Raw genomic sequence first — 23,886 nt, forward strand, 5'->3', positions numbered from 1 at the left:
CATCGCAGGCTGAAAACGTTTCAGGGCAGAGGACCGATCGGCAGGATGCATCGATGTTCAATAAGCCATGATTCTTCTCCCACCGAGAGACTTTGAGACAGAGGGGAAAAAAACCTCAACGATTTTCCATTTGGGAAGAGTTCCGATCATCATCACAATAAGTCAAAGTTGACGTAGCACAATGGGCGGTCGATATCAGCCAAAGACACACCACAGACACCAGAGGCCAAACGACAAATCGGAGGCCATTTTTTAACGCAGGACAGTATGTCTCTGCAACCACCTAGTTCAGCAATGCCATTCAACAGAGCATACACAGGGGCTATTCTCAGTGCACCACAAACATATATACCCCACCCCCCACACACACACACACACAAAATACAACTATACACACTCACATGCACACTCACAGACACATCCACACATGCATACACACACATGTTCACTCGTGCACACATACACACTCACACACACACTCACACACACATGTTCACTCGTGCACACATACACACTCACCCTCCCTCTGTCGCCTCCTGCTGGCAGCTAGTGTCTCAAAAGTGTTTGCAGCGTAACTCCGCCTGTCACTACTGCATCTCATTGAGAAGGAGCACTTCAGGATCACAATGGGGAACTCCTAATTAAATTACATGTTCGACAATGGCTCGAGTCCCAGAGAGGTTCTCATTGCTCTATGATTACTATAAGGCAAGTCTCAGGGGGCTGCAGCTCACAGATAATCCTTTCTTAAACAAGAGAAGGGGAGGCAGTGCACAGCTTCATCTCGCAGGAATAAACCTTCCACTCCACTGCTTTTTGTCTGTTTACCCAGAGCTTATGAACCACACTGGAAGGAGGCCAGACACATCTGACCTTCGGCTGATCAGTGGTGGATGCTGGCAGACGTACACTTCACTGCCTGAGGTCCTGTTGATCTTTTCACTATCCTGCACAGTGTCATTATCTTCAGTGCTCTCATCCAGAGTGCTTTACATTGGTTACAATTTTTACATTACAGATGGATATTTACTAAGGCAAATCTGGGTTAAGTACCTTGCCCGAGTGTACAACAGTAGTGCCCCGATGGGGAATCAAACCAGCAACCTTTCAGTTATGAGCCCTGCTCCTTACCACTATGCTACACTGCTGGCATAGGAGTCCCGCTCCTTACAAAATGTGCATCTGTCATGTGCACAGATCTTTTCTTTCCCCAAAATTCACAGGATTCAGCATATTAATATAAAAAGTGTGTTTCTCTTCTCAAAAGAGAAACTTTAATTTGTTAATCAAAATTCATATTTTCAGAGGAGAGATGTCCTAAAATGTGTTAAATCAGAGTTTATCTGTTTGTTAAAAAAAACTTGGCTGCCTTCATTGTGATAAAATATTAAATATGTGACATGGAGTTGTAGCTGCCGGCGGGTCTCTTCCATTTTGAAAAAGAAAACATATTGAACCTTAACATTTCCGTCCACGTCCGCAAACACATGTCCCCAGAACTCCCCAGCACAGCAGAGATCACCAATCTGTCAGCCCGCTTGATTCTGTTTGAAAATGCCACTTAACAGCTGATGGAGGAGACACCTTTTTCTGGTACTCCCCAGAGAAGCCAAAGAAATAAGACCAAAGCAAACAAGCACAAGAACAATAACAACCTTAGAGTGTTACTTACGGGGGGAGAGTCGTTACAGCGCAGCAATAACACGAGTCCCTAGCACACTAGGAGAGCAATTTCGGGGGAGGCGGAATTCGCTCTTGGCCGCTGCGCCCGCGGCGTGACTGGGGCAAGGGCAGAGCTCGAGAGATGATGGTCAGTGCACTCACACTGGTCCTTTATCCCTTTCTGTCGGAACGTGACCGCTCCGGCCCGGGACATCCCGCAGAGTCAAGAGAGAGGACTGGGGAATGGTTGCTGAGATCCGAGTTCGGGACGGTGCGGTAAATGTCCTCCACTGACCCAGCACTGTGATTGCGATGGGCAAGCTGTGCCCTCCCCCAGAGGGAAATAATAACACATTGTGGGACAGGGGGCCATGGGGGGGTGGTGAGGGAGGGGTGTGGTGCCTGTAAGCTCTGTACAGTAACAGGCTCCTCTGGGAGGGTTGGCAGAGGGGGGACAGAGATCAGAGGAGAAGAGATCAGCTGAGAACCAGAGCTGGAGGTTGTGGGGGATGAGAGAGACAAAGAGAGAGAGGAAGTACAAAGAGTAGGATGAATAAAACAGAGTGTCCAAAAAGTAAGAAAAAGAGAAAAAGAAAGAGAAAACAAGAGACAAAGACAGGCAATTGAGAAGGAGAGACTGAAATGCAGAAGACAACAAAATAGAGAGAGACAGACATACAGAGAAATTGGGTGTGAAAGGAGTGAGAGGGAAAGACTGCAGTACCACAGAGATGGAAGAAGTAATGGATAGGGCCGTGACTGTGCAAGGAGGGGCATATTTACTGCGGCGCTCTGTTGAAATTTTGAACTACTCTACAACGTACCCCCAATGGAATAGAACACATACATGTGGTCTCACAGCCTCAGATTCAGACACTGATGAATCCTTTCTTGCAATAAACTAATGGACTGCAGACCACTACCTTTGTTTAACTATCACAACAAAATAGTGATGCACAGAACAGCCACTAGATCTACAGCGCAGTTTTCATGCATTGACGGTTCTGCAAACGGAAAACCATATTGCATACGCATATAAAAAGCACATAATTGTTATGAAATATGAAACATTCAGCTTCAGGGTCTTGTTGTCCCCTGCTGCCCTGCCCATGAATTTGTTAGATGATTTTCGAATCTTGACTCCCGCTCACCTTTCTCTTCTTGAAGGCCTGCCGGGCCAGGTACCCCCTGCAGGTGGCCTGGAAGAGGGTGATGTTGCATCTGGTCTGTTCGTCTCTCTGTTCCTCCAGCTTGGCCAACGTACCTGCCCTGAAGAACACCTGGAGGAGAGACAGCCAGGTGTTAAACGCCTCAATCCAGCCCAACGAAGCGTCCAGCCATAAATGTCGATCTACTGTTAGGCTATTTATTGGTAAGGTCCTTGGTCCAGGGGTAATCAAGGAAGACGTGATTACTCTTGCCCTGATGTGCTTACATGTATGCCAGTCTACCTGTCTCTCAGAATCAAACAGCTGCAGTAACAATGTTTTTCCACTAGAAGCCTGAGTCAAAGGGGCAAAGTCTGCAACCTGTGACACACTTCTTTTCTTCATTTTGTCGTGTATAGGAGTAAATGTTGTAGCATCTTGTATAATAGTTACAGTGATAAATATCATAAAAATATTTTTACGTCAAAAGCATTGATGTATGGTGAAAATGGGGATTTTGCTGTTCATTTGAGTAATTTTTTTATCACTAACAAAAATACATTTTTAAGAAGCATGTTTCATAGAGGACATTCAAAGTACTTTCAAACTGTGAGAAAATAAAAAATAAATAAAAGTTTTGCCATATTAAAAAAATTCAGCATATTTCATCCAATTGAATTTCAATCATTTAAAAACTCAAATCTGTGCACATTTTCCCTTTTTATGATGCAGAAAATGTTACCGCAGGTTATTAATATGAAGACTCCTTCCCCATTTTAAGAGTAATCATGGAAATTCAGAGGGAATGAAAGGACTGGTGCCAGTTGCCAGCCCTACCTAAAACTATGAATGGGGCCTAATTGCATTAGCATACGATCAGGGGGGACTCTTCTGCCATACCTGGGCTTTTTTCAGGAGACTGAGCTAAGGAGAGTTTGAGAAGAGCTGGAGGGATCTGGATTACCCTCCTCCATTGCCCAATTTCAGTCCAATGACTAAGGAAGTAAAAGTCTCCGTGTAAGGTGACACAACTCTCTCCCTTGGACAGAAGCGCAACAATACACTCCTCTCGACTGATTTCATACCATGCATATTCATGTTCATGTTTAGGTCCAACCCCCCACCCAACCCCTCCTTACCCCTGAGTAGGGGGCAATAAACGTACTACGTATAGATGTACTGATTGGTGGGTAGGGGCAAGGGCGTCGCCAGACCATCAGATGACATCAGACCACATTTGCTTTTCTCCTTTCTCTGGAGAAAAGCACATTAACCAGAAATGTGGATGCCAGAAGAGAGGGGTCTGACTATTTACCGTATTATGAAAGTAGGCCCCTGTTTACAGGGTAAAGGTATCCATCACTCTGTGACTGGTGTTAAATTCCACAGTAGGGGCTTTTTGGTTTAACACCTGTAACATGGCATCTCATACCCCTTTTCCTCCAGCGCGAACTAGGTGCTAGTTCTGGGCTGGTGCTAGTGCCGGTTCGTTTGCTTTTCCACAGGCTAGAGAGCCACCATAGAGCCACGTCATTACGTCACTGTATACATCTCTGCTTCACTAGCGGAAACAAACAACAACAACAAAAACAAGACAACAGTGCTTTAAAAAAACAAACTTGCCCACTACACTTTATACAATGTTAACATTTGGCTCCACAAATGGCTAAGTGAAGTTGGTAGGTGAGTCAATGGCAATGTTAGAAAGTAACATGCTAACGTTAGCTACTGTTACCAAGGTTATGGTAGCTGGCTAGCTAGCTGTTGGTCAGCTAACATTACCCAAACAAGCATAACTACTGATTTCTCACATCAATGTTATGAAATGAGTAGCTATGCTTGCTTGGGTAATGTTAGCTGACCAACAGCTAGCTAGCTAGCCAGCTAGCCATCAATGTTACATTCCTAACATTGATGTGAGAAATTAGTAGTTCGCCAATCAGCTAAGAAATACTGTACATAGCTGGCTGACAACAAGGCGAAACATTTGAAAAGTAACATTTTGAAAATTTGAAAAATTTTAGGCAGACTAGATCCTACACTAGCTCTGTTTTTTTTTTTTTTGAATGGTGGTCACAACATTTCAGTTTAGTTGGTCTTGTTGGTCATTATAATCCTGCCCCAGCCCCTGACGTAAGCGGTTCTTGGTTCTAGACCAGCAAAGTGTTGGTGCCGCTCTCAAACCAGTTTTCCTGGCCAGAGCCTGTTCTTTGGCTGTCGAAACGCAGAGAACTGGTTCGAGATTAGGCACCGGCTCCAAGCCGGCCCTCAAACTGCCTTGGTGGAAAAGGGGCATGAGTGGTGGTGGAGTGGACAACAGCCAGGGAGGTTCGCATCATGCAGGGGAACCACAGCAGAACTTTCCAGGCTATTCTGACGAAGCTTCTCAACCCACAGTGTTTTGTGGTGAAAACGCTGATCACAGTGCGGGGGGGCTTGTCATTGTTGCTGGACATAAACGTCTCCTTTCAGCACTCCCCCAGGGGGGGTGAATACAGATCAGGAGCGTGGGCCGCTCTGAGGGGAGAGGACATCAGCGGCTTTGTTTTTTGGGCACTGTGGTAAAGGTTGAGAGGCCTTTGGAGAAGAAAAGCTGTTCCTTTTTCTGGGGTGGGGGGTCACATTTTCCACTCTCTCACAGTGGTCACAGTGACTCATCAACAACATTCTGAATCTCAAAATTTGTTGACTCAGCATGACAACACCAGACGGTGGAGTCACACCGAGACGGACAGGTCTGAAGGCCAATGGGAAGCATTGGAAGTGAATCACAATTCTCACACCAAAGTAAATAAGCATTTCTATCAGTGATGGATCTCAGCCTGGCCGCTGGGCACAGCTGTGGAGCTGTGCTCTTTGTGACAGGAGTCACGCCAAACCCCCGTGGGGTTGCCCCTCGGTCAGTCATGCACCATGGAGCAATCCATTACCTGAGTCTCTGCCTTGGCCGCTGAATTTTAAAAACCACCTAGAGATTTAAGGAGGAATTGTGCAGTTGTCGTAGAGTGAAGGTCAAAAGACTGAAAAAGTGTTCAAATCAAACCCACGCAGCACTGCTTCTCACAGCAAACTCAGAGCTTTCATAACCAAGCAAGAGATCTGCATCTGAGTGAGTGTCCCGGGGCACAGATCTGGTGTGGGTGTGATGACCCCCCTGCTTTCTCCTGACCTCTGGTGACTTCGGTTTTGCGCATACGTCACAAAAAATGCCAAGGGTTGAGGGTCATTCTGGCCCAAAGCTCATTTGCTAGAAAGAATTCAAAAGCGCGTCATTGACTCTCTGGAACCGCCAACTGTCCTTTGCTGTGAAGAGCAAAGACACTGAGACAAAGCAAACGCGACAGCGATCAGATATTTATCCGCTTTTTCCCTCTCTCCTCTTTTTAATCTCGCCCTCTGCAGCTTTCCATCTGAAAGCATTACCACGCCGCACTGATTGGTGTTTGTGAAGAATTATCGGCACTTGCCAAGGCAAAGCGCAACAAACAAAGACACTCATCGCCTGCCAAAATCAATCGCCGAGCAACGAGGAGAACTGAAAGAGGGAAGCACAATTCCCCCATAATTACAGAGCCGGGGGAGGGAGGGTGTCAACGGCAGCACAACCTTCCCAGCCCAGCTCAAAGTCACACTCTCTTATTGGGGAGGAAGATTCTTTTAAATTGTCTCCTTTGCTCCAGAAATCGAGGGAGAGGAGCTTGCCAGAAACACAGCCACTTCTAGGACATCATGCAGAGTACACTCCATCGAGAGAGGGGCCTGCTGGGTACACACTGTAAGGAGAGAGGGGCATGCTGGGCACACACTGTAAGGAGAGAGGGGCCTGCTGGGTACACACTGTAAGAAGAGAGGGGCAGGTTGAGTACACACTGTAAGAAGAGGGGGGCGTGCTGGGTACACACTGTAAGGAGAGAGGGGCATGCTGGGTACACAGTGTAAGGAGAGAGGGGCATGCTGGGTACACACTGTAAGAAGAGGGGGGCATGCTGGGTACACACTGTAAGAAGAGGGGGGCATGCTGGGTACACACTGTAAGAAGAGGGGGGCAGGTTGGGTACACACTGTAAGAAGAGGGGGGCAGGTTGGGTACACACTGTAAGGTGAGGGGGGCATGCTGGGTACACACTGTAAGAAGAGAGGGGAATGCTAGGTATACATCTTCAGGAAACAGGTTATGCAATTATAGCATTTATATGTGTTTGTGCACTTTTCTGTACCTTTCTCTGGACACCGGGCTGTTTAGAGGGAGTTTGGAGGGAGGGAGAAGGATGGGGGCAAGAGGTGTGGTACTTACTCGGCTAAGGCCCATGTGGTAGTTGCTCTTTTCCAGGTCCAGGGTTTCCAGAAGTTCCTCTACAGCCTGAAATACAGATGGACAGGAAGTCAGACCCACCCCAACTTCCTGTGTGCATGAAAACAGGCCTGCTCCACAAGACACACCCTTCCAATCATCTAATTATACTGGAGATTTCTATAAAAAAACATGCACACTGCTCGCATAAAAATGCTCAAGTTTGATTATCGGAACTATACTTACCACAGGCTGCTTACATGGACATGAACCCATGTGACCCACAAACTTGCTATTCAGAGAAATAACCAGGATCACTGAAGGGTAGCAGCTCAAACACAGGTAGCATTTACAGCATTCCAATCCAGCTTCTCACTCTCTCTCTCCCTTTCCTTTCATTTAGAGGTTATAGAGCTAGGTCTGAAAGTCCACTGCCTACAACACATCATGATCAGAGTCAGCTTTTCCCCAGACTATGTCTCCAAAGGGACCATTTTCCCTCCCTCTTTACCTCCCTCTTTCTCTCCTTCTCTCTCTTTTCCTTTCCCCTTCTCTCCTGCCTGAATAAAAAAGATTCAGGCCGTCATTCATTTCAACTCAGAACTAAGTGTTTCTTACGTTCTTCACGAATACAATTTGGTGTATTCGAGAATTTAAACATAAGCATTCAGACCTTAGTCTTTGTCACAATGTGTAAGTTCCACAAGGTTCCATAAGCCAGTCATTTTCTTGTTAACCCCCTGTACTTACATACACACTGAACAATGAACTGAGGTCGGTTTGAATGTAACTGTTCTGCATTGTTAAAGGAACAAGGGAGCATCATCCTGAACCACTTTCTGCAAAATTTATTTCATTCAGGCTAAACTAGACTAATTGTTCCCGGGAAGCCTCAGACAGCTGCCAGAGCACAAAGTCCATTATTGCAATAAGTTCACGTCTTTTGCGGTTTCAAAACACCAGCGCAATTAGAGCCTTCCCTCCGTCTCCAATCCCCACAGCTCCTGCCTAGTAATGTTTATAATAAAGCTGGGCTCAGTACATAAAGCCATCACAATGGCCCTGATTAATTGCGGTTTATTGCTGTGTCACAGTGGCGCCCGTGGGATAAAAAACACAGAGATGTATTCCACAGTTCATTAATCAGCCGGGCAGCTCTCTGCTGTCAGTGTTGTCATAATCAATTACACACCAGAGCGGCTGGCAGTGGAGAGACCCTTCCCTCTAGTGGAAGAAGCAGAGAAAGGCGCCATGGAGCTCTGAGATGTTTTGAAATGCTCTGAGATGTTCTGCGACATTTTGAAATACATTGAGACACTTTGAGATGGTCTAATTCACTTGGAGATGCTCTGAGATGCCCCGAGACACAGTGAAATGCTCTGAGACACTTTGAGATGCTCTGAGATGTTCTGAGATATTCTGAGACACACTGAGATGCTCAGTAAAGCTAAGACTCTTGCAAACACTCACCCTCTTCTCATCTGTCACGATGTAGTTCCGCCCATGTTTCTTGGTCAGGTGAGGGGCCAGAACATCAAAACGCCGGCGGAACTCAGAGAAGACCATGTGATCCGGGTATCCTGGGGAACAAAGGGACGGCAGACTGGTTTTACTCACAATGCCCTCTCTGAACTCTGAAGTCGCTACAATAATGGCGCTTTGGTGTCGTGAGTTCCAGCCCAGCCCAGCCCGTTCTGGTTCCGTACCCTGCCTGTAGATGCGGAGGGCATCCAGCAGTTTGGACCCACGGAGCTGGGCCCGCAGCAGGGGTACGTCGAGCTGCATCAGGCCTGGGTCACAGTCGCCCCCATGGGGGTCCCCCTCCCCGGGCCGGGGTGAGGGGCCTCCCGGCGGCTTCACATCCCCGCTCAGGGCGTCTGCCTTGGGCAGCAGGCAGTGCACAAAGTGGGCCTTCGACCTCCGCACTGTGTCAATCAGAGCATCCTGCAGGAGGGAGACCCACACTTAGACACAGGCTCTATCCACACACACGCATACACACACACACACACACACACACACACTCAAATACAAACACATACAATGGTTCTGAGAACAGACACAAGCACTCACACACACGTCTGAACAGGACACACTTCTTAATGCAAGAAAGTGTAATTCTATAATTACACCTAATCACTTGCTTAATTATGCTACACTCTTATTAAGGTTCCCTCACTCTGTAAGTGGTCCTGAGTAGCAGTGCAGGGAGCTCAAATTGGCAGCGCCGCTGGCGTGATTAGCACCGTCCTCACCGCACCAGCCTGCCCATACTCACCACCTGCAGCTTGATCTGGATGCACACAGACCTCTTCTTAACGGCCGCCATGCCGGTAGTGAAGGTCTTCCTCATGCTGGTGGCCCGACGCAGCGTGAGCTGGGACCCACCCTCCAGCCCTGCGATGGAGCCCGACAGCACCGCGGCCCCGCCCGTACGCCCCGTGAACAAGCTGCTGATGTTCTTCCTGTCCACAAAGGGGCACAAGGACATACCAAAATCAGGAAGGTGCTTCAAAGGTACTCCTCTGTTCATTTCCAGTATCCAAGATCTCTCTTTTCTTGGAGAGGATAACTGAACAAAAGGGTAGAAAACATGGTGAAAAGAACTGACCAATAAAAATGTGGCATGCTACCAATTTTCCTGAATGTGTGAAGATTATGGTTTCTGCATATTAGGTCATTCTGTAATCATGTTCATTCGATTGGTCCCTTTATATATAAGTAAAAGAGAATATAGGCTTTTGATTGGTTGAGTCTTTCAACATGACCCTTTGGCTTGCCAAATATGGTGGTGGGCACATCCCTTACTTCTGGGAATCCTGCAGCAGAGTGGCTGCATTCAGAGAGGCGGGGTTCTGCTTGGCGTGGCTCAGCCAACCCTGCGCGTCGTACTCCACCCAGTCTGTCCCGTGGCTGTGCCCCAACAGGAAGTGATGCGGCTTCTCACTTTTCAGAAGCAGGGTTTGGCCTGGGAGGGGGTGGGGAGACAGGAGGTGATGGTAAGCACAGGCAGCCAGTGAGAAGAGGCCCCTCCCTGTGATTTGTTGACTGCTATGCCGCGGTTCTCTCACCCTTGCTGTCACCCTCGGCCGGGCCATAGTAGCTGAAGAGCCGCTCCAGCAGCGTCTCCTCTGAGCCTCCCGGCTGCAGGGCCTCCTCCTCCATCAGCCACAGCAGCCCCCGAGCCTCATCTGTACGAGAGAGAGTCCGCACCTGTACACACACATATACACACACACAGGCACACACACGCACACACACACACAGGCACACACACGCACACACACACACACACGCACACACACACGCACACACACGCACATGCACACGCACACACACACACACACGCACACACACACGCACACACACGCACATGCACACACACACACACACACAGACACACACACACAGACACACACACACACAGACACGCACACACACAGACACACACACACACACACACAGGCACGCACACACACACAGACACACACATGCACACACACACACACCCACATGCGCACACACCCACACGCGCGCACACACACACACACACAGACACACACACGCACACACACAGACACACACAGGCATGCACACACACAGACACACACATGCACACACACCCACATGCACACACACCCACACGCGCGCACACACACACAGACACACAGGTCAGATTCCCTGCTTTCCCACACATCAGCTGTGTTCTAACAGAGCAAGAGAGAAGATTCACACACACACACAAACATGCCCACACACAGCAACGCTTACATCAGCTGTAGAATTATCACGTATTCGTTGTTTGTTGATTTTGACACACTACAGCAGAGCTGTTCTTAACACCCATGCTGTCAGTGTGGGCTCTTCCTGCATGTGATTGGATACTGTCTGAAACCCCCAACAAAACACCATGCTGTTGTAACTCACACATGGTACACTGGGGGTCTGGATTAACTGTGCAGCATTATTAGCTCTTCACCTGCCACAGCATCACTGTAGGTCAAGTCTCTGTTTGTGTCTATTTAATGTCTTTATAATAACCCCTAGACAAAACAAGGCTAATATTATCCGGGCAATTACTGCGTTTAAAAGAGGCATAAAGAGAGATGACCCATTAGGCTCAGCTCTGCCATTAAGGCTAATCTTAAGAAAGGAGCTCCAGGCAGTCAAGTACACACAAACCCGTCTTTCCATTTAAGCAATTAAGGCCAGTAATAGCTGCACTGACGTTCCTGTCTGCTCCTTTCATATAACTGAGCTAACACTTCCAGGGAGTGTGTTGTTGACTGCCCCTGGAGAGACAGGTTTAAATATAAATGCACTTCAGGCACAGTGGCAGGCTCACGACAGCAAGCATCCTGTACAACAGTTTAACCCTGAGGACAAACTCTTGGCTCTCTCCATAACCCCCAAAATGCTGGCGAAAGACCAATTAAAAACTCTCTATGTGTTTTTGAATCTTTCACCTGTGACAACACAAAACAATCCACTATGAACACGAGCGTTTCAATAGAGTGGTAGCATGGTCACATAAAATAATTTGTTTCTGTATTTTAACGTTAGACATTCTACGCATCTAATTTGTGTGTTAAATATATTGGTTTTGCTGAAGGCACTTGCCTGTGTTTATAATTGGATTAAACTCCATGTTCTCGCTATCAAGCAATACTTTCTAACTGGTAGAGATGAATTCTGGTGGTAAAATACAAATGGCCACACACAAACACACAGACACACATAGGTATTCATACACACACACATATAATTAACACAGATCACGTGGAAACAAGCAGTAACACCAGAGCTCAGATGACTGCAGAGCATTCTGGGTATAAGCAGAGGAGGAGAAACACACACCATTACCAGTGTGGAGCTAACCTTAAACATGTTCTTAGAGGAGGTATCACAAGAAATATTGCCTCCACTCAGCTCTATTTGTGACTTTCAGCAAGGTGAGTAACACTCCTTCTCAATGGCCGTTTCAGGTTTGGCCTTTTAGTTCGTTGCTTCTGGTAGGTTAACAAGCAAGAGCAGGGCCACACATGTGGTCCAAAGGGCACACAGCACTCCCTGCCTTCACCAGCATAATCATGTGGTCTCTCGAAACAGCCAGCTGAAAATGATTTAACCACAATTTTTTAAAATTTATCGCTTGTTCGGTGAAGTGCTCGGCACATCAAAAATTCATTTTATTTCCGTTCATGTCAATTAACTGTACCGATAAACCAATTATACAAAGAATTCCAAAAAGTCGTATCACAGACACTCAGAGTGCATGATTTCTATCCTGGTGGCAGCCCCTGACAAGAAGGAACAAATCACTCCCTCATCTGACAGAGAGAGAGAACAAATCTAATATGACTGTCTAGCTTTGATGTACGTCTAATTAGAAAAGCAAGTGAGCTGAACCACAGGCAAATAAACAGGCAGGTAAATAATAACCCTGTCTCCGCTCTCTGAATGCACACTCCTCACAGTGGAAGTCCTGGGCCTCAGACAGCAGGCTGTAGTGATAGGTAAACTGAGATTGGGACCAGGGGGTCACAGGTTTGATTCCCAGGAGGGGCAGTGCTCTTACATGCCTGGGCAAGGTAACCGAACCTGAACAGCCCCAGTAAAAACGTATGTAAAAACGGTCCATATGGAAAAACAATGAACTCAGCTTAAGGATGTCTTCTTAGGATTATGTAACACAAATGCAACCACATCCACAAATAGATCATGTGATGGAAGCCTGTGACATCAGAGGTCAGATGTGGTCAGTGTGGCTGGATTGTACCAATCGTTAGGCAACACAGAGTGGGTAATGTGACAATGTGTGACAATGTCCTCTTACCAGTGCTTGGGTTGAGGCCTGGTCTATGGAGGCTATAGAGGGAGACGTGCTGGACTCTGTGTCGTCTAAGGCAAGCTCTATGTTCTCCTAAACAGGAACAGAGGAAGGGTTAGAATCCTACAATCACAACATGATTTTCATGTTAAGGGTTTCAGTTTGGTCAATCAGTTTGTTAGGTTACAAATTCTGCATCCTGACAGTTTGTTTTCCCAGTAACCAAAAGATTTTCATCTTCAGCCTTTTGGGAGAGTTAGTGGGTGGGAGTTCACTTTAAAGTCCAGTGTTTTTTTGTCTTAAGTGTTGTTTCTCCGTCAAAAGGTTTCACTGCAATTTCATTCCAATCAGATTGTGAACAGCCACCTCCCAGAGAGCTGAAAAACCTTCTGATTACTGGGGTCTGAACAGAAAAATAATAAAAAGAAATTCATTTGTAATAATCACACAGAACAAGACAACATCCAGATAAGCAATTTAAAGAGTGCTATGTTATTGTTGTAACTATGATATTACAATACATACGTTGAGGGAAAATGTGTAATTTCAGACAGACAGTTGTCTGGGAAAGGCTGAATAGGAGAGTACTGATTTCTGGCGGTGTTTCCCAGGCTTTGACCACAGCATGGTGAGAGTCATGTGCTTCCAGTTGGAGCAGTCAGAACAAGTGTCCCTCACCTGGACAGCTGGTGAGTTTGACATGTGTGAGTGACAGGTGGCAACAGGGCACTGAACTGAGGGGTGACAGTGCTGATCCTAGATCTTTGTGTGTGTGTGTGTGCATGTGTGTGCCTGTGAGTGTTTGTGTGTGTGCATGCATGTGTGTGTGCCTGTGAGTGTTTGTGTGTTTGTTTGTGTGTGCGTGTGTGTTTGTGTGTGTGCGCATGTGTGTGTGTGAGTGGTACCTCCTTGTAGCGTTCCAGCTCCTGTACGAAGGTGCGCTCATGGCAGAGTGCCTGCAGGCGTTCCTGAGTGTAGTTGTGACAGAGCTCCTCAAAGGTGGCGCCACGCTCACACTTGGCCAGGCGTGGGTTCTGGAAGCCTGGAGTATCCACTATCAGCACTGAGCACAGAGAGTGCTGACTGGACTTCAGAGCCCTGTGAGTCAGACCAGAATCACAGAAACTCACAGCAGAGTCACAGAGAGTCAAAGTAGAGCCACAAAGAGTGCTGACTGGAATTCAGAGCCCTGTGAGTCAGAGCAGAGTCACAGACAGAGAAAAAATCAAAATCACAAACACAGAGCAGGAGAGACAGATACAGATGAGAGTCACAGACAGAGATTGATCAGAGTCATTTGAAAATGCAGATTGTACCCTGAACACCAACACAGGTACAGAGTCAGAGTCAGACAGAGTGAGACACTCATTGCAAAGAAGATAAATTCCAAAAGACTTAATACGTTCAAGATTTCTTATGCAAAACATTTCTTATGTTCAAGACAATAAATACACATGCTTTTAAACTTCCCAAAGAAACAGTAAAGCACTGTTACAGCTGAATAAAATAAGTTACATAAGACAGAAAACTTTAAAAATTCAGAGTGAAAGTGGGAATGAAAGTGTGAGGTCACTGCTGACTGACCGGTTGACCAGGGAGATGACAAGGGTGAAAAGCTCGGAGTACAGCCCTGCCGCCATGGCCTCCAGGCACTCCAGTGCCGTGACCTTGGGTCCTGCGACAGGAAACGCATCACAGAGTCTGTATGTACAGCACATAACACACACCACCTGCAGAGCACACTCCCACCACAGATGCGACAGAAGCATCACTGTGCAACAGGAGCTTTATTCATTTCTGTTTCCTACATTTGATTGAATGAGCCATGTGCCAATGCTACATGCTCCTCTATGGCCTCTACAGTGGGAATAATGAGCCAGCCTAGCTAGCTCTACAGTGATAAAGTGTACCAGTCCTGCCTGAGGGTGATTGTTGGCTGAAGCGTGTTGGTATAGACCTGTCCTACCTGAGCTGTCCCCAGTGCCTGCGTCATCTGGACCCTGCCGGAAGGAGGTGGACCTCTGGAGGCCCCCCTTGGGCTGGTGTTTGAAGATGGAGGAGGAGAGCTCCTCCAGAGTGCACCCCAGAAGGTAAGCTGCCTTCTGGGCCCACTCATGGCGAGCAAACTGCTTCCGGCCAGCTGTGGACAGCAAAACAAACCACCATTAGCTGCCATCAGCTCCCAGCATGCACTGGAAAAGAGCAAGCCCCAGGAGGCGATAAAACATTCAACCACAGTGGCATCTAACGGTGTGTGTGTGTGTGTGTGTGTGTGTGTTTGATTTTGGAAACTTAAAAGGGAGTTTTTGCCGCGACACTTTTGCCTTGCAGAAGCAAATTAATTTCTAATTATAATATCATCATAAACCTACTGATCTCACAGAAATACACAGACAAATATCACTCCTCAATCTGTGCTTTTCTCCATGAGAGACCACGAGTTGTGGGGCCAGGGGATCGTCTCTGAAAAGCTTATACCAGCATTAGCACCCAGGTTTCACAGATCTCTGAGAAAAAAACACATCAGCTTAAACTACGATCACAGTGTTTGCAGTTTCAGATACATTGTGCTGAATATGTTGATAAAAATATTAACTTAAGAGCACATAACTGCACAAATTCTGACACTGTCACAGCACTACGCGCTGAGAAAGCCACTGCCACACATTTCTTTTGTTGTTTTAGCTGCTACTTAAGAGTTTTAGCTGCTGATTAAAGCTAGAGCACCTGACATTATAACACATCACACCCACTGAAATTAAGGTGCTAATTGCTGTATTTGCAGACAAAACACAATGTAGCAAATAAATGTGAATTACATGATGAATTCTGGATTTGCTGACACCCCTGTAAAAGCTTTTTATCCATCGGCTCCCCGCGGCTTTAGAGAGAGGCAGACGCTTTTGGGGATGGGATGACACACCAATAGAACAGACAACGCGCCACAGGGCTGCTGGGCTGATTCCCAAATTCAGGGCCAGCGTGACATCATCTGTCAGCTGCAGAGGCCAAAACCATGACACTACAGCGCCAAAATAAAAGCCCTCACCATCATGCTACACTGCCAAAATAAAAGAAAAACTCTCACAGGTTTGTTGTGGAGAGGAAAAAGTCAATTGTCATTTGGCCTCTTACAATAAGAACCACAAAGGATGATAATTTCTACCCAGGACTGAGTCCATTTTGTTTTGTTTTTTTTTTCTCAAAATGTGTGTTTCTGTTCAATTTTACCAAAAAGTCAATGTTCCAGCTGGCTTTTTAACCCTGTGGATCAGCATTGACAGTTTGTGACAGTGCAAACCTTCTGCGCAATCCTGCATCTGACATTCCGCCAGCCTCGCATCTGCTTTGCACCATCCAAGACTCCAAGAGTTTGTGTTAAAATTCCCCTTCCCCTAAAACCCCTGATTATCTTGAAGTGATTGGCAGCCTGTACCAAGTAACCGTGACCCGCCCATGTGTTCTGACATCGTAATAACAACACCGACGGCGCCTCTTCTGTGGGCAGAGCACCACTGGCGACAGCTTGGCTGCATCCGAATACTCATACTGCCATACTATATAGTACACAAAAAGCAGTACATCACAATCCGTAGGGTGTCCTAATACTCAGTAAGCATTTAATAGTAGTCCAATGGTACCCGGATGACCTACTACATCCAAAGTATGCAAACGTACTACACTACGCTATCCCACAAGTCAGCTGGAGCCCGAATAACCGAAGAAGAATTCCCCAAGAAAAAGAGAAAGAAGATGGTGATGTAGTCAACTTAGTTAAGTTAACAAATCAATTGCCTTGTTACGTAACGTTAGCTTTTCTTTTTACCTCAGGCAGCTAAGTAAAGCAGACTGATTTTTAATACATGTAAACATGTGATCATCAGAGGTCAAAGGACAGGTAAGATGGCGTCCTTAATTGTGTCCTTACTACTCGCTCACATACCCATAGAACGTACTACAGTAACGATCGGGTAGTATGTTCTTAACCGAAGTTAGTGCATACTGAGTATTCAGCTGCAGCCCTTCTCTGGCAATGGCATTCAGAAATGGCTGCGGCCATCCTCATAAAGCAATTACACGCCGGCGTGCTGGCGCCGAGTTTGACAGAGCCGTCATCCACAAACGAGTCCCAGATATGTGGGGTGAGCTCTCTCCCTCGTCTTCAGAATGACTAACGGTGACATTGACCGATTACAAGGGAGCTTTCGTTTCCTGTCTGCTTTTCGGCAGGACCGGAGCAGCCGAAAATACCAACCGAATACCAAAGGGATCCTTCAAACAAGCGGACAGGCTTTCAAGAGCGGCAAGCTACAATCCTTCAGTGTTATCTCGGCTACAAGGCAGCGGACGGCATTGTTATGAAGCCATGAAATAAAACATGTGAAAAAGAGACACTTCTAAAGAAAGCGAGGGAAAAAACGGAGCAGAGAAAAACACCCCAGAAATGCTAATGACAAAATGTCTGGTAGTAATGATAACGGCATTAAGAAGTACAGGCACAAAGACATGAAACACTCAAACAAGGAGAAAGATTTTTACCTTCGTCTCCCTCTGCAGCGAAATGGAGCAGCATGCAACATGCAAGTAAAAAGAAGAGGTTACAACAGGGGAAAGTTATTGTTATCAATTATCTTTGCAGAACAGATACCTGGACCAGGCTGGACCTGGACCTCACCCCACTCAAACACCCAGACTCCACAAAGCACCACAAAACCTGTGCATCTGGCGCATGCTTTCAGCAAAGTTTATTTCGGTCATCTCTGCAGAGAGTTGATAAATTAATTGCTTGCTTCTGTCATATCTAGGGTTCTTTTGAACTGGTACCAAATAAAAGAGAGTCTGGTCTACAGTAAATACACTATATGGAGAAAAGTATTTGGCCACACCTGTTTTTCAGGGTTTGGGCTAGGCCCCTTATCTCCAGTGAAGGGCAATCTTAATGCTTCAGCATACCAAGACATTTTGGACAATGCTATGCTTCCAACTTTGTGGCAACAGTTTGGGGAAGGCCCTTTTCTATTCCAACATGACTGTGCCCCAGTGCACAAAGCAAGGACTATAAAGACATGGTTTGATGAGTTCAGTGTGGAAGAACTTGACTGGCCCGCACAGAGCCCTGACCTCAACCCCATCAAGCACCTTTGGGATGAACTGGAATGGAGATTGCGAGCCAGGCCTTCTCATCCAACATGCCTGACCTCATAAATGCTCTACAGAATGAATGGGCAAAAATTCCCACAGAAACACTCCAAAATCTTGTGGAAAGCCTTCCAAGAAGAGTGGAAACTGTTATAGCTGCAAAAGGGGGTCCAACTCCATATTAAAGTATATGTTTTTGAATACAATGTCATTACAGTCCCTGTTGGTGTAATGGTCAGGCGTCCGAATATTTTTGTCCATATAGTGTGTTTCCTCTGACTCCCATTGTGCGAGCGTCACAATGGAACAGAAGGTCAATGCTGCCCCCTACTGGGGGCACAGTGCACCCTGCCTCTGTGGCTCTAAGCAAGAGTTCTCTTCAAAAATAAGAAACCTCCACCATGGTGGAAACTTGTTTAATTTCTTGTTTACTTTGAAAATGTATCTTTGTAAAATATATCTCTCAGGCATATCACTGTACAACCGCTTGTATCATCTTTACATCTCCCCAGAATGCAATGCATGAGATGAGAAAGTTCTGTACCTATTCATTTAATGAGTTAAACATACACTTCCATACCCATAACATATTATCCACTAATTTATTTCCACATTTTGCTCACGCAATATTATTAACAATGAGTATCAATGCACACATAAGTGCCTGTTTTGCAAAAAGGTGTGTCTGCTTGCAGCAAATGTGTATGCAACACATTCAGCTAACAGAAGCCTTTAGAGAGTCAGAGTGGAGGCACTCTAAAGCCTTTTATTCCAGCAGGGTTCACAGGCAGGGAGCGTAAGGGGTTAAATGGCCTGTGTCGGGATCCAGGTTCAGACTGAACAGGGACACTTTTGATTGGACAAGAGGTTTCTGCGCTGGAACAGAAGGCTGGCAGCCACAGAGGTGCAGGTGTGAAAGAGGCAGGAAGTCCAGTGGGTCACATGATAACAGACGGACAGACACGCATGTTCATACATGCACCATGCATTGTGTGTATGTGTGCTTGCTAAAGTCTGTGGGGCCAAACAGCACAACCCTAGCAGTAGAACAGGAAAAAGCAGGAAAAGCCTCACACACACACACACACACAGGCACACCGCGGAAACAGCTTTCTGGTGCTGGGTGATTAAAAGTTCATTACCACATCCATCTATGTTTGAAGCAGCGGGGGGGCAGCAATATCACAGGCTATGAATAAACATTCGGACTGGAGCCGCATCCGTCTTCATTAGAGGAGAAGAAACGCGTCCGAGCTGCGAGCCAGGCGCACTCAAATAGATCTCCGACCGCCGGCAGCAACTTAAATTAAACAGCTTTAGATGTCTGCTCCCTCTGTGCACCACACACAGACAGTCTTTCATTGGCTCCCTTTGTTCTTAATTAATTATTCTGTATCTAGTGCTTGTTTCGTATCTTTGGAGCTTGGCTTTAATTAACTAGCTGTGGAATGAGAAGATACATTTTTTTAATTTGATTTGCAACCACACCGCATCCTATTCCAGTTCGTATTCTGCGTATCAACAAATGAGCATAAACACGCACAATATCCAACCTTAATAACTGAACGACACCCTTTTGGCCTCCAATAATTAAAGAAATTAGCCTCTCGGTGTTCGGTTCTGCTGTAAACTGTGACACACTGCAGTACAACAAAAAAACAAAAGTGGGAAATGCTCAAAATCTTCTTGCACAGAAGAGAACAACTAAAATAATTGAAATTGAAAGGATGTTTAAATGCTGAGAGAGATTATTCTTTTTGTCTGGGTTTACACTTTAATTTCCTCTTTTCACTGCTGCATACACACACAGACACACACACAAACACACACACATACACACACACTCCTGTGTGTCACTGCTAAAGACTGCTTCCAAACATAGCAGTCAATGGCACGGACAGTTTAGCTCTAACCGCAGCTCCTTGACCCTGAAAGAGTTCACAACTGCTCAGCGAGGGGGTCTTACCTTTGGTGGCCCCCGCTGCCCCTAAGTGGTAGATGGCCCCCAGGATGAGCCAGAGGGCCTTCTGCTCCTCCGCTGACACTCCCAAGACTCTGAGGGCAGCCTGCAGCTTGGTGAACTGCTGGGAGGCCTTCTGCTTCTCCTCAGGCTGCCAACCCAGGGAATGATGGGATACATTGTCTGTTATATGTGAGTTTAAACACACATGTATGCACATATACACACAGACCAACATACACATGCAGACACACACACACACAGAGGAATGCACAAGAACAGAGAGAGACACACACAGAGGAATGCACACACACACGCTCTCATGTGGGTTGTTTACTTTTCAGGTGAAGTTGTTCTCTGCAGCACATAAAGCTGCTGTGGTCTCAGGGACATCCAGTAAGTCTCTGTGATACTTAGCCCACTAAGACACACACACACACACGCTCATGCACATAAATGCACAAACACACAGACACTCACAAAAAGGCAACAGTTTTCTGAGGTTACCTTGGATGGAGGCTGAATCCCAAAGGCAGTGTTCTCAGCAAAGTGGTTAAAATGCAGCTCCGTTCTGCAGGGACATAGGGAAGGGGCCTCACCAGGAGAACCAGACATCCCCCCCCCCCCCCCATGAAGACACACCACGGGATGAACACACCCCATTACTTTAACCCCCATCATCAAGAGTCAATCACAGAATCCTTTCACTCAACATTAAGACTGATACAGCTATGCAGCAGTGTGATATGGTACTTCAGGAGCTGGGCATGTAACCAGTAGGTTTCAGGTTTGAAGCCCTCATGTACCCTTCAGTGAGGCATTTTTCCAGACACCAATACAACAAATGATCTTAAAAAAATGACTGGTATTCCAGAGACATACTGCATAAGAAATATATTACAGTTTATGGGGAGTGAATGCCCCATGACAACAATGCAAAGTAGCTCACTGATGGGTGTGAGTGCCTTACCATATAAAAAGCAGGTTGTAACTGTGGCAAATGACTATTACAAAGCATGCACAGTTTTCCTGGTAGCATGAATTAAAATGATTAGCGGAAAAAGACACGCCAAAACTTCATCCATCTGGCTAATCCCTTGTCCTGACCTTTATGTTTAAAAAGCAGAATGGTGCCACACAGACACCACTGATACCCACCAAGACTTCTCACATTGTTTGGTTAAATACAGCATTTCAAAAGCATATATATAAGTCCAACCATGTGCAAACCACTACAACAGCTTAATGAAACGGCGTTCTTAAAAACTGGCCTGAGGTCAGCGCTGATTTGTGTGTGATTCTATCCGGACCCCATTCCTGTCCGGGAGGTAGGAGTGAGGTGGGGGGGCTCACCTGAGAGTGCTGTCCGCCCCCGCCATCATGTAGTAGAAGACGTTAAAGGTGGACTCAGCCTCTGGACACCTGGTCACCCTCAACTTCTCCAACAACAGCGTCTAAACAAGGACACATACAGCTGGAGCTTTTTACTCATGAACCACATTTAATAGGACATATGTGAAAATTACATACTTTACAGGAACTATCAAAAGTGTTTGTGCGCGCGTGTGTGTGTGTGTGTGTATGTGTGTGTGTGTTTGTGTGTGTGCGTGGGTGTATCTGACACAGTGAGTGTAAGACTGAAAGAATGTGAGATATGTGACATGTACCCCATGTACCCCCCACACTCTCTCCTAACTGAAACAACCCCCCCCCCCGCATGCGTGTGTCCTGTGTACATGCATGCGTGTGTATGTGTGCGCGTGCAAGTGTAACATTGAAAGCTGGAAATGTTCACAACTGGAGGGAACGAGAGGTATGACCATGTAGCCCCCCCCCCAGCGTCATACACACACTCCATCCTGACCCACACACCCCCCCCACATCACGCACACTGTCTCCTGACCCAGAGGCTCCCCCATGTGCATGTGTGTGTGTGTGCATGTGTGTGGAGGTACCTGAATGGAGGCAGAGGCCACCTGGCCCGCCTGATCGAAGTCCAGAGAAACAATCTGGGAAAAGCGGCTGGCGTTGCCGTTCATGGGGGTGGGGCTGTTCCCGAAGGCCTCCAGGATGGTGTAGACCGCCTGCCACTTCTCCACTGTGCTCGTGCATGCACACACACACACACACACACACACACACACACCAAGTTACTGCATGGCCCTCTGCTGCAAGGAAAAATCTTAACTCTTCTTAACTCACACTTCCTGTACTTATCTCTCCAAACACCTGCACTGTCAACCAATCACATAAGGCCAATTCAGAGTGGAGATTCCCAGAAGCCACTTCCTCACACCTGCGTCCCTCACACCCTGGTAACGTCTCCTCCAGTGACAGCAGAGCTGAAGAGATGCTGTGAAGCTTGTCAGTTAAACAGGGACTGAGGCTCTCTGATAAGCTGGGCTAATTATTGCGGCACTTCCCAGTGGAGCGATAGGGCACCCCACCATCCATCAACCCCTTCCCCCAAACCAGCCCACCCCTGCACTTTCTCTCTAACCCCAGTCACACTGTCATTTCTGTCTCTCATTTTTTCTCTAATCCTCAGTCACTCTCTCATTCTCTCTCTCTCTCACCCTCAGTCACTCTTTCTCACACACACTACCTCTCTCTCTCTTTCTCAGTGTCTCTCGCTGGTTTGTTTTTCATTTCAGTGTTTTCCTTTTTTCAATTTTTTTTGTATTCTAATTTGTTTATAATTGTTTGTATTTTCTAAACTGTTTAAATGAAGCCAATCCAAAGGTCAAAAGGTCTCGTCGTCTGCCTGTCACACAGCCGGACTTAACTCCACCCCCCCAAACCCCCCCCCCGTGGTAAACGATTTATGGTCCAGCTGGGGGTAGGGGCTGTCAGAGAGCATTGAGTGAATAGCACAGGTGGATTTTGGCTATATGAGGTTTCATTTCCATCTGTGCCACTAAGGAGAGCTGGAGGGGTAGAGGGAAAGTCCTGCCGTCGCGCGGAGCAGTCCTAATATGCAAACGTTTTCCCGGTCAGTCATTCCGAGAAATGGCAGCAGCTTCCTGGAGAAACAGTTCTCATTTATTTCTTTCCTCAGAGAGAATTCCACACAGAGAACTCTGCCTGCAGACAGTAATGCTGGATTCACATTCATATTAATGTCATTTACTCAGGGGGGCAGAGAATAAACCGAGCAGCTCAGAAAGACTGGCCCCTCCAAAGAACTGAAAACTGCTAAATTACTAAACCCTAACCCCACAACGTGTTTAAGAATTTGAACAGTAACGATGGTAGATTTCAAAGTGAATCCCCTGTCTTTTATGCAAAAGTCTCAAAAACAATGGCAGATGAGTTCAAAAGCTGAAGAAGACTTTTGCGACCCGCAAAGCTGGAAACAGCTGTGATGCAGGCTCCGGGGTGACACAGGCTGCAGGATGCCTTGTGTGTTATCACATCCCTGTGTTTCTGGGACATGAGAAGTTGGTTTAAGGTTTATCTGTCGACAAACCTTAAACCAACTGTACTATTTGAGGAGCTATTCCCAGTACAGAAACAGAAGTGAGAATCACATCCCTTTCCATGTGTACTGCTGAGAGCTTCTCTTCGCAGGAATGCCCCTCTGTGCCTGCATAGGTGTGAACCACCCAAATATGCTGCTGTATCTCCAAAACCCCAGCGTGCACCTCTCCACAGCATCTGATCACCGTCAAGGTTCACAGACAGGCGGCCCACTCGGGATCAGCCGAAGCAACGGAGGCCGATGGTGAAAATTGAGAAGGCTAGTTCGTACCTGGCTAAAATTAAAGTGGGTCTTATAAAAATGACTGTTCTGTTTAAAAAAAGGTCCAGATGGCAGGTAATCCTGTGTGACGAGCACAGAGCCGTCAAACTTGGT

General features: G+C 46.6%; 1 protein-coding gene across 4 annotated transcripts in view; it reads right to left on the reverse strand.

The window, feature by feature from the left end:
- LOC118783277 (unconventional myosin-XVIIIa-like) overlaps positions 1-23,886 on the reverse strand; it is a 103,141-nt gene that overhangs the window by 32,930 nt on the left and 46,325 nt on the right. For 3 of the 4 annotated variants that reach the window (XM_036537060.1, XM_036537059.1, XM_036537056.1), the window contains 15 exons: positions 21,986-22,128; positions 21,384-21,484; positions 20,538-20,601; positions 20,037-20,181; positions 14,898-15,071; positions 14,516-14,606; positions 13,837-14,029; positions 12,938-13,024; positions 10,173-10,314; positions 9,910-10,069; positions 9,380-9,566; positions 8,808-9,045; positions 8,572-8,681; positions 7,105-7,170; positions 2,814-2,942 (listed from right to left, as the gene is read on the reverse strand). In XM_036537060.1, coding sequence (XP_036392953.1) covers positions 2,814-2,942; positions 7,105-7,170; positions 8,572-8,681; positions 8,808-9,045; positions 9,380-9,566; positions 9,910-10,069; positions 10,173-10,314; positions 12,938-13,024; positions 13,837-14,029; positions 14,516-14,606; positions 14,898-15,071; positions 20,037-20,181; positions 20,538-20,601; positions 21,384-21,484; positions 21,986-22,128 — 2,030 coding nt within the window. Of the gene's footprint in view, positions 1-2,813; positions 2,943-7,104; positions 7,171-8,571; positions 8,682-8,807; positions 9,046-9,379; positions 9,567-9,909; positions 10,070-10,172; positions 10,315-12,937; positions 13,025-13,836; positions 14,030-14,515; positions 14,607-14,897; positions 15,072-17,470; positions 17,483-20,036; positions 20,182-20,537; positions 20,602-21,383; positions 21,485-21,985; positions 22,129-23,886 lie in introns of all 4 variants that reach the window. The other variant, XM_036537057.1, reaches the window with a different exon arrangement.

Source organism: Megalops cyprinoides, chromosome 9 (assembly GCF_013368585.1).
Source record: "Megalops cyprinoides isolate fMegCyp1 chromosome 9, fMegCyp1.pri, whole genome shotgun sequence".
In the NCBI taxonomy this organism is placed as follows: Eukaryota; Metazoa; Chordata; class Actinopteri; order Elopiformes; family Megalopidae; genus Megalops; species Megalops cyprinoides.